At 46.2% G+C, this 11,559-nt stretch overlaps 1 protein-coding gene across 2 annotated transcripts in view; it reads left to right on the top strand.

The window, feature by feature from the left end:
• Window positions 1-5,285: 5,285 nt before the first annotated feature.
• Window positions 5,286-11,559, top strand: part of TNFRSF14 (TNF receptor superfamily member 14) — a 45,159-nt gene continuing 38,885 nt past the window's right edge. For both annotated transcript variants that reach the window (XM_083163306.1, XM_083163305.1), the window contains exons 1-2: window positions 5,286-5,451; window positions 8,884-8,953. In XM_083163306.1, the coding sequence (XP_083019432.1) occupies window positions 8,941-8,953 (13 nt within the window). In that variant the 5' untranslated portion in view covers window positions 5,286-5,451; window positions 8,884-8,940. The remainder of the gene's footprint in view (window positions 5,452-8,883; window positions 8,954-11,559) is intronic.

Raw genomic sequence — 11,559 nt, 5'->3', positions numbered from 1 at the left:
ACTACTGAGATCACATCTCACGCGATGCGAAGTGCGATGCGATTTCACTACTTTAGCGAATGTAGGAAATCTGGGCGGCCTGCTAGGAAACAAGTACCAAACCCTCCTATATTCGACCATTGTTGTCCTTGGGAATCATTTCCTCCACACCAGAATACAATGTAGAGAGAATTATTCAGAGTTTACCTCCAATGACCGCCAGACAACATCCAACTGCCATCTGGTCACATCACCAGTGTGCAGTACATACTTTTTGAGCTGTGCGATGAGATGTGTGACGCATCTCATTGCACCCAGCAATTGTACCGCGTACAGGCACCTTCACATACCCAATTGGATAGAAATACCTCTTATGGCACATTGGGTCCTGCCACGTCCCTCAAACAAATCCGCCTGCCTGCCAGTTGGAGGATTACCATAACAGAAGTGGTCACTTCCACACCAAAATGGAGTGGTAAATATTAACACCATCTATTCCCTGATATTTTCACCATGACAGGATTGTTTCATTTCTAGGGCAATATAGGAACAGAGCCAGGGTATGCTTGCTCCATAGGTTACTCCATGTGCAGTGCCCAACTAGGCGTTATTCCACTTTTTAGGTGATTTTTTTGTGTGTTTTATTATATGCATGTTATAAAAATCATAAAATTGCTTTTTTTTTATAAAGATCATCTAATTGTTTTAGGTTTCGACAATTTTTTTAAAACCAGTTTACATTTATAATTCCACCCAAGCGATGCTCAGAACCACATAGGTTAATTTTGTTGTTGGGCTGCTTTCACAGACTTGTCACTGCCTTGAGCTGTGTTATGCACTCCAGTCCAGTACAGTCCAGTCCAGTGGTGGGACCTACGTGTGAGGTCATGACACCCAGTGGAGGCTGTTTGTATTTGCTTCAGGTTGGACTGGGGGGTGCTACTACTGAGCATTGATGCCGGTGGCGACTCTTGAGCTACTAGTATGTGGGGGAGGTCCAAGTTCAGAAGGGGAGGGGCCTAGAACACTGCAGGCCGCTGCAGTTGAATGATTATTTTTAGTGTCTACAGTAGGGATGGCCATCGACTATCGATGATTCAAAATCATCAATGGTTTATGGCCGATGTTGAATACTTTTGCCATTGATGGGGGAGAACCAAATGGTTTCCGTACATCGATGCCATAGTAGAAACAATGTTTCTTTTTTTTCCCTACAAGGTACCGGGACACGGAGCATAGCTCCGTCCCCCGCCCCCCCACATTTTGATTGGTCCTCCGGCTATTCAGTCAAAGGTGATGGATAACCATCGATAGCTAAAACTATTGATGGTTATTCATCACATAGTTCATGAGGGTGCAGAATCGCCATCGATGGCAATTGCACCGATGGCCTTCCTTAGTCTACAGCAGCACAGAGCTTTGTGGATGCTGTGGACTTATTTTGGTTATATGGGCCTGGAGCTGCAGCTCCATCGGGCCCATTGTGAATCTGGCCCTGGTGGTATGGGGACTGCTATTTGAAAAAAAACGATATAAAAAAAAAATGGTACTTGTGTACTATCATGGCGCCCATCGCATCGCAGACCATAAGGCATGCGATGGTATGCGATGAGATGCAACGAGATTTCCCCCGATGTCATACAATGTTAAAATTGTATAGCATTGTATATGGCATACAATGGCATACAATGCGATGCGATTCGATTTTAAATTGTATAAGCACCCTAATGGGGGCTTACAATGTTAAATGCACCCCCACTATGAACGTGAACCCGAAGCGTGGCGAGTGTCGGCGGTACGCGTCCGCCGACCTTTTCATACCCCCACTATCCACGTCGGCGTGGAGTTGATTTTATATAGTGCGGCGAGCGGACGCGGAATACATGTAAAGTAATACGCTTCGGACTCGGTGGCTCGCTGCGCTCGCCACACTATATAATATCAACTCCACGCCGATGTGGATAGTGGTGGTATGAAAAGGTCGGAGGACACGTACCGCCACCCCTCGCGGGCTCGCTGAGCCCCGCGAGGGGACGCGGAATACATTTAAAGTAATACGCGTGCGCTCGCCACACTATATAAAATCAACTCCACGCAAACGTGGATAGTGGGGGTATGAAAAGGTCGGAGGACGTGTACACTACGGCAGGGCTGCCCAGTGTCCCGTATCAGTCTAGGGGTCCCGCCATGTGTGCTGTATAATTCCTCGGGTGCTGCCATGTGTTGTGTATAGATCCATGGGTGCTGCCATGCATCATGTATAATTCAAGGGTGCTGCCATGTGTCATATATAACTCCAGGGATGCCCCATGTGCGCCTTATAATTCCAGGTGTGCCGCCATGTTTCATGTATAAGTCCAGAGGTGCTACCATGGGTGGTGTATAATTCCAGGGGTGCTCCAGGTGTGCTGTATAGTTCCAAGGGTGATGCCATGTGTGCTGTATAATTCCACGGGTGCTTATTTATTTATTTTTTAAGTATTTTTTTTCTTTTTTTGTTCTATTTTTTTTGGGGGGGGGGGGGGGTTTGGGAGTCCCCCCAATTACTCGTCATGCATAGACAGGACGTGGCCTCACAGGAGTGATGTGAGTATAGGTCACGCCTCTTCCTGCAAAGTCCACACCTCCAAAATTGCAGGCGGGTATGCTAATGCTTGTGTCAACCTAATGACCCTATCGGGTTATGGTATATTAGATCTACAATGTCTACGTCTGCAGTCATATGGTTGACCACTAATGGTCGACAGTCAAATGGTTGACAGGGTCAAAAGGTCAACAGTGGAAAGGTCAACAGGGTCCAAAGGTCGACAGTGAAAAGGTTGACAGGGTCAAAAGGTCGACTCGGAAAAGGTTGACCTTTTTCATGTTTTTTGGGTTTATATGTCGACATGGACACTGTCTAAGTGTACCGCGTCCCCTCACATGGTTAGCTACACTTACCCTGCTTCAGGCTCGGTGCCTGGCTGCGCTCGGCACACTGTTATATTCTCCCTTCACGCCAAAGTGCATGGTAGGGCATGAAATACCGCCTATCGGCTCAACATTTTGTTAAAACCTATTGCATGTCGACATTTGGGCCGTCGGCTTTTTTGACCGTCGACCTATGGTTACCATAATCTCTGTTGAAACGCCTTTCTTCTCAATTAACCTGTTTAAAACTGGCAGTCATTAATTAAGTCCTGAAATTAGAGATGGGTCGTTCGCGAACGAAGCAGTTCTTTTGAACGGATCCCATAAAAGACTGAGGGAGCCGCCGATCCCAAAAAGGTGATCCGTCGTTCTTTTACTTTCAGTTTAGTTTTTCATTACACTGCATTTGTCTGAGCTCAGCACTGCCACCTGTGGCAGCTGAGATGTACTGACTCCGGAGACTGAGTACAGTGCTGCGACTGCAAGTAAAAGAAAGAATAACAAGTAGGGATGCCCATCGTTGCCATTGCCATCGATGGCAATTTTGCAACTGGCCATCGATAGTGCTAAAGTATGCAATTGATAACCATCAATATTTTTACATATCGATGGTCATCCATTGTGATTGATTGATTGGCCTGTGGGCCAATCAAAACATGGGGGGCGGGGCTTCGCGGGTGTCGGGGCGGAGCTATGCTCCGTGTCCCGGCACTTTAAAAAAAAAAAAAAAAGTTTTGCTGTTCCATCGATGGAGGGAAACCATCTGGTTCTCCCCGATCGATGGCAAAAGTATTCGACATCGGCCATGAACCATCGATGATTTCAAATCATCGATGGTCGATGGCCATCCCTAATAACAAGGCTGCTGCTGCTAGGGATGACCATTGGTGCAGATGCCATCGATGGTTGCCATCGATGGCGATTCTGCACCCAGCCATCGATTAGTGTTTTACTCGGTTATGTATGTTCTTATTTGTTCAGCTCAATGTTTAAAAAAAAAAAGTAAAAAAAAAGGGCAATAAATGATTTTAAATCCGTTTGGGATCCGTTTGGGACTTAATTAGCACACATCGGATCGGATCCCTAGTGCATGCAGTGTGCATGCACTGCGATCCGATGTGTACCTAGTACAAAAAAGTATGTGCAGCACATACTTTTTGTACCGTACTATGTGATGTACGGGAGCGCGCATCGCATAGTACAGAACGGAGCCATACACAACGGACCGTGTATGGGCTTCTTAGACAAAGTATGCTTCGTTCCCTTAAGGCCCCCATACACTAGGGCGACTTGTCCTTAGGACAAGTCGCCCCCGACTTCCCCCTGAGCTTCCCCGGCTGCTCCCCGGGGGAGCTTGATTAGATTGGCACTTGATGTGCCATTTTTTACATGTGATAAATCGTCTCGATTTATCACATGTAAAAAACCCGGGGAGCAGGGGGGGGGGGGGGGGGCTACAGAGCAGGGCTGCTGGTGGGAGCAGGGGGGGCTGGGGACGCTGCGGGGGACACAGGCGGCATAGAGCCGGGCAGGGGGAGCCGGGAGCTGTCAGTGCTAGAAAAAAAAGCCTATACAATGAATGGGCAGCCTGTGATTGGCTGAGCGCTCTCTCAGCCAATTGCTCACTGGCTGAGAGAGCGCTCAGCCAATCACAGGCCGCCCATTCATTGTATGGGCTTTTTTTTTATTCAGTACTGACAGCTCCCGGCTCCCCCTGCCCGGCTCTATGCCGCCTGTCCCCCCCGCAGCGTCCCCAGCCCCCCCTGCTCCCTCCACCGCCGCGCCGCCCCACTAGGTCCCAAGTCGGGTGGTCGGACGTGCAGCAGGTCCGACCACCCGACGCGCAGGGGCCCCATACCTCCCAACATGACCCTCTCCAGGAGGGACAGAATGTTCTATTCCTGGACTTCCTTATTAATTTGTGATGACCATCATCTGTGTTGAAATACCTTTCTTACCAATTAACCTGTTTAGAACAGGTGAAGGTAATCATACATTGAGAGGGAAGTCCAGGAACAGAGCAATGTGTCCCTCCTGGAGAGGGTCGTGTTGGGAGGTATGCAGGGGACCGCGCATCGGATCTGAGGGGACATCAAAACTAGCCGATTTTGGTCCGATTTCGGCCAGATCCGACTGATCTGGCCGAAATCGGACCAAAATCGGCTAGTGTATGGGGGCCTGTACCTCTTCTTTCAAAGTGAACCGCCGAGCCGCCTAAAAGATACAGATCTTTTCACTGACTGATCTGCCGGATCCCAGCTCTTGTTAGTGACCCGTGGCGTTTTCGCAGAATGCTCTATTTCTTGTTGGGCGGTATTATGATGAACCACACCCCAGCAGCGGGAAGGTGAACTGCCATTGGCTGATTTCAATTATCTGAAAGACTGAAAGTAAAACTTTGGTAGAGAGACGTCAGAGTAGATGCAGCAGGAAGTGCCAGGAGCTGAATCGGTAGCCGTGAACTAGCCGTCAGCCGGATGGAGCGCCCGGGGATACCAGCATGAGGGGCGTTACTGACGGCGTAATGAGATGATTGTCTGGACAGTATTCCTGTTCTTCTGGGTAAGCGCCCATAGGCCGCGCTGGCTACGTACGTCACGCCCAGGCACTCCCTGTGCCCCTTCCGGTCTTATCTGTCACACGGGGAGAGATGACTGTGTCATGCAAGTTACAATTTGTCTATAAAGTTTACGTACAGATTGTTAGGTACACATTTGCGAGACTTCAATAAGTTCTGTTTTGCAGCCCTCCCCACCCCCCTAGCTTATTTGCAGCAGAATTGACGTGCTATCTCCCGCAGATACCTCCAGCTACAGTCACATTTCATTTTTATTTCCTTACAAATCAGAATTTGGCCCGCTGTCATCATCTTCAGTGTGCAACTTGGCTGCATCTGCCCCCTAAAAAAGAAAGACTGTGGGGCGCTCAAGATGGATTAATAATTTATAAAAAAACGAACACACATAAAAATACCATCACATCAGTTAAAATGAATTCATACGCAATGGAGATAGATATATATATATATATATATATATATATATATATATATATATATATCTATCTATCTATCTATCTATCTATATATATATATATATATATATATATATATATATCAGTCCTTTATATCGATCGGCACTCCTCAAATAAGTATGATAGTTTTGTGCCTGGGTGCCAGTCAGAATGTGCGCACACACCATACAATCACAGGTTATCGGCGGCACTAGCAGGACTTTGAAAGAAATAGACAGGCAGACAGTGAAGTCCGGGGGCAACGTTTCGGTTTTACTTAACCGGTTTTATATATATATCAGGTAGGTGGGTCCCTCGCTGGGTAACACACCGCACGGCACTCCAGGAATTTAGTGAAAAATCTTCAATTTATTGTGCAACAGTTTCAGAGCACTAAGCTCCTTCGTCAGGCGTACAGGTTAAAAGCCTCTTTGCATATGCTGACTTTATATGCATCTGCGCTTTGCCTTAAGGTGCCCATACACTTCTCTCCGAGGGGAGAGTCAGAGCCATTCACATTACTAATGGATTGGCTCTGAAACGGGTAGGACTCTGCTTTTAACCCGTTTTGAATTATTGGTATTTTAAAACCAGTAAATTCTCTCTGGACCTTTCACATTACAGCTAGAAACGTTTTAAACCCATTTAAAATCGGCAATATACTGTGTTTTAGCTGTAATGTGAAAGGGAGGAAAGGAGCCCAAATTGCAGGTGAATTGCCTATTTTATGGGGACCTTTAACATGTCTACTTGCCCATTCTAGCTCCCATCTTGACTGTTAAATTGGTTAGTCTGCCCAAACACTAATAATAATAATATATATATACACAATTATTGCAGGGTTGCCGACTTTCTTCTTCTCCTCTCCGGGAGAAGCCCGGAGAGGAGAGATTCAGTAGCCGCTCAGGGGGCGGGGCTTAAGCGTGACATCACTAAGCCCCGCCCCCATGCTGTTAAACCAGCTAATGTAGTGATCTCCGTGGAGGGGGCGGGGCTAAAATGACGCGATTGTGTCATTTTAGCTCCGCCCCCTCCTCTGAGACCCGAGGATTGCGGCATTTTAATGCCGCGATCCGGGGTACAGCGGGGGTCCCCCCTGAATCCGGGAGGGTTGCCCACCCTTCCGGGGGGCCGGGAGGGAGCCCCGATTTTCGGGAGACTCCCGGAAATTCCGGGAGGGTCGGCAACCCTGAATTATTGTCTTAATAAGATTTGCATCTCAATGCTAAATACAGGTCAGATATTCAAAAACCGAAATAGTCCAAAAACCGAAGTTTCCGGGATGAAAATCTACCAATCTATCTATCTTTTTATTTATATATATATATATATATATATATATATATATATATATATATATATATATATATATATATATATATATATATATAGGGGTACAGGGTCGGCGGCACTTGCAATAATGAATAGACTACACCAGGGGGATTAACCAACATTTTGAGGTCAGGCGACCTCTTTATCAAGGTGCATAAATGTGATTTGATTGTCACATTTATGCACCTTGATAAAGAGGTCGCCTGACCTCAAAATTTTGGTTAATCCCCCTGGTGTGGTCTATTCATTATTGCGAGTGCCGCCGACCCTGTACCCCTATATACCGACAGCCTCACAGCTGCCTATGGACGGGCACCGCCTCATTGACTATTGAAGTTGCTACTTATGGTGCTTGGAGTGCCACCACCCTTCGAGAAATATATATATATATATATATATATATATATATATATATATATATATATATATATATATATATATATATATATATATATATATATTTTTTTTGTGGGGATGGACCCACCCTCCCAGCACCTAGAAGTACTGTTTTTATACTTTCCTAGTCCCTAGGTGTCCCTTTGCGTTCCTTGGCATCCATCTTTTAAGGCATTCCCAGTCCTAGTGATGCATTGCGCCGGTGCTATTCAATATTGGCCGTCCGCCTTCTGCTCCCTCCTCTGTCCTCACCGGGCCAGCCAGGTGAGCAGCAGCGGCCAAATCCCAATATTGGATCCTTTTTGACAAATGAATATCGGAATGGATCCGACACTAATTGAATATACCCCTATGTATGGTCAATGTGCTAGGCAAAACCAGTGGTAGTGGCCGCCAATCATAACATACGTGGGGAAACCAGCAAATCCTGACCCTCCTCACGTAACTGGCCTTATGGATGACATTTAAACACAACTTACTTAATTTTATAGTATTTGTTTTTCTGAATAAAAAACGTTTGGTTTAGGGGTGCCTTAAATATTTTTTGATGCTCTAGTTCAGTGGTTCTCAACCTCGGTCCTCAATTCCGGTCTCCTAACAGAATCACAGGTGAAATAATTCGCTCCACCTGTGATCTTTTAAAATGTGTCAGTGAGTAATTAGTGCACCTGTGCAGCTGCCGGGTGACCTGGAAAAGTGTGCACTGTTGGGGGTAATTCAGGACCGAGGTTGAGAAGCACTGCTCGAGGGCACCGTGATTCAAAAAAGTTTAAACCACTGTGCTAGGCTTTTTGCGTTTGAGTCAACAGGGTTACTCCCAGAATTTGGAAATCATTATAGCTAATCTATCACTTTTCAATTGGGCCATGACTTATTTGCCAGCTGTTTTTCGAGACCTGATTCCTCATGCTATATCAGCTGGATACCAAGGGATTTATTTGATGCTTGCTGTAGAGGTGTTACAATAAAGGATCATACACATGGGGTGATATAAGCCCCATTTCTATGTGATCTGACTCTAAATGGAGCACTGAACCCTCCGTGTGTATGGCCCGCACAAATAACCTGGATCGAACCAGGGTTGGCGTGCGGTGTGAAATGGCCATTTTGAATATCCCTGGTCTAGCAACACAGCGGTACGACCCAGACCAGTGTTCGATAACCCGCCTTTTTGTTGGAAAATATTATTTTCAATGTAGGTTCAATTATCGGGTGTTTACGTGTTGCTTATTAATGTATTTTTTTTTTTTGCAGACTATAGTTTTGTGCTGTAATCCTGGCGAATATTAAATTGAAAGTGTATGCTGTCCAATGTGCCCACCAGGTAAGTAAATAATACTGTATATGTGGATTGAAAGCTCTTGGCAGTATGGCTCATTTCCGCACTATGGACCTCATTCAGGTGGCAGTAAATTTACCGATGCAGCAGTGTTGGAACTGCTAGGCAAAGCTGGTGGCACAGCCACCCACAAGTGAACAGAGACGCCCGCTTTAGCCATTGCAGTTTGCTAAGCAATGCTGTACCCTATCACAAGGGAATCGGTACATCTGTCAGAATGAACTTAGGTCTACAGTCATTAGGTCGACTGGCAGGAAGGTCGACCTGACTTAAGGTCGACATGGGCCAAGGTCGACATGACTTAAGGTCGAATTTGCATAAAGGTCGACATGGGGAAGGTCGACTGGTCATAAGGTCGACATAAGTTTTTCACTGTTTTTTTATCCGAATGTCGACACAGTCGACATGGACACAGTTGGCAATGAGAATCGGACGCTCGCAATGCTTCGGGCACGGTGCCTCGCTGCACTCGGCACACTATTTTATTCTCCCACCACGCCCTAGTGGATGGTAGGGCATGAAATACCGCCTGTCGGCTCAAAAAACAGTGAAAAACCTATGTCGACCTTATGACCAGTCGACCTTCCTCATGTCGACCTTTATGCAAATTCGACCTTAAGTCATGTCGACCTTGGCCCATGTCGACCTTAAGTCAGGTCGACCTTCCTGCCAGTCGACCTAGTGGGGTCAACCTAATGACTGTAGACCTAAGTTCATTCTAATAGATGACCGCTTCCCATCACAAGCTCATAGCAAATGCAATGAACATGCACTCTGCCTCCACAGGCCCACATAATGGCTGTGTTCGCTGCAATGCTGGTGCCATGTTTTATGCATACAAGATGGCCGCTGCATTCTGCACAAAGATCCATTTTTACAGAAAAACCCTGTTGCCTACCCCATTGTCATTCATACCCCGTTCTCACTGCCGCAAAAACCCAGGTATTTGCCAGGGCGAGCGGTAATTTCACGTGACGCGTCTCTGTGTGAAAGGGTCTTTGTGAAATTCCCGGGTGTTATGCCCCGGGAATTACACACAGGTTTTTTGCAGGGTTTTTCCTGGGTAATACACGGGCGTACGGCAGTGTGAACAGGCTAGACCTGGGTTTTTCACACAAGATGCCAAAAAACAAGCTCATTGGGGGATGTAATCAGGTGACACGTTAAATGCTGCGCAGAGGAGAGCAGAGATGTCGCACTGGAGGGACAAAGAAGTGTTGGAGCTGCTGGCTGTGAGAGGAGAGGAGGAGATCAAGTGACCGGCACAGTGAAGGACTCCACAGTGTACTACAATATTGCGAAAATCCTGTCTGCTCTTGGCATCATCAAAACCCAGCAACAGGTAGTGAATAAAATGAAAGCCCTACGCAAGCAGTATTCTAAGGTCCATGACCAAAATAGGAGGACGAGTGGTGGTGACCGTATGGACCGGCCATTTTATGACCAGCGCAATGTGATCTTTGGGATCTCTGCACTGGCTAATCCCATTTCACTGTCCTCCTCCAGCACTTTTGCTGGCAGTGCAGCAAGTGTTTGTTCTGAGAATGCAGCAGCAGCAGCAGCACCTATTCACCTGGAGGCCATAGATAGTGAAATGAATTCCTGCTCAGTCCAAGAAGACGTCCTGGATACATCAGTTCTCTCGCAGCATTCCACAGTGGGTGAATCATCATCATCAGCGCTTTCACCGCCGCCAGGACAGTGACCACCATCAGCATCTAGAACAGAGCACCGAGCTGAAAGTAGTGCAGCCTGTGAAGCGACGCTCCGAACCGAGAGTCCACGTCCGCAGTTACGCACCAACAGTAAGTTTATTTTTTTTTATTTTTTTTACACACTACTTTTTTTTAAATGTTGCAGCATGTAGCTAGTGTGCAGGAGGGAACAGGCCTCAAGCACGTATCGGCCAACACTGCTTTTTTTATTTTTGTATTTTTTTCAAATTAACACCAACATGCATGTGTGTAGTAGGGATCGGATTCAGGCCTGTCAGCAACATTGCTAACAGGTCTGAATGAGAAGTCGACCCCCCCTTGATCAGCCTTAATTCGGTATGCAGTCCTTATGGTGGGTTCCTAGTGTATTTGGGACCAACAATGTAATTTTGAAAGGTGCAGAAATATCAATATTATAGGCTACTGTACTAATGTGTTGTGTTTGTTCTTCCCATAGTTTATAATGTTCCACAACAGAGGGAGAGGGCCACAAAGATGGAACAAGCCACAAAGGCGATGACCACCGTAATGCTCGACCACCTGAAGGAAATGGATCAATCTATGTAAGCACACAAAGATTCTCGCCTCCAGCGATTAATGGCGAATGAGGGTGAGCTACAGAACTCTTTCCTTACAGCGATTGTTGGTATGCATGAGCGTATAAATAGCGAGAATCAAGAGACACAAATAAAGTCTACCACAAAGCATTGTCTACCCCTGTTACCAAGAGTTGTAAAACTGGTTATTTGGTTTACATGTCTGTCCGGCAGGCCTGTACAGATGTAATGTTACACGTCAGTATTATGCAATGTTGGGTGTCATTATTAAAAAGTGCTAAAGGCTTATAGCGCTAAAGTTGTAAAGTTTGATATATTT

The sequence above is a fragment of the Crinia signifera genome, chromosome 19 (genome assembly GCF_055691185.1).
Source record: "Crinia signifera chromosome 19, ASM5569118v1, whole genome shotgun sequence".
Lineage (NCBI taxonomy): Eukaryota > Metazoa > Chordata > Amphibia > Anura > Myobatrachidae > Crinia > Crinia signifera.
This window is presented reverse-complemented; position numbering and strand designations above follow the sequence as displayed.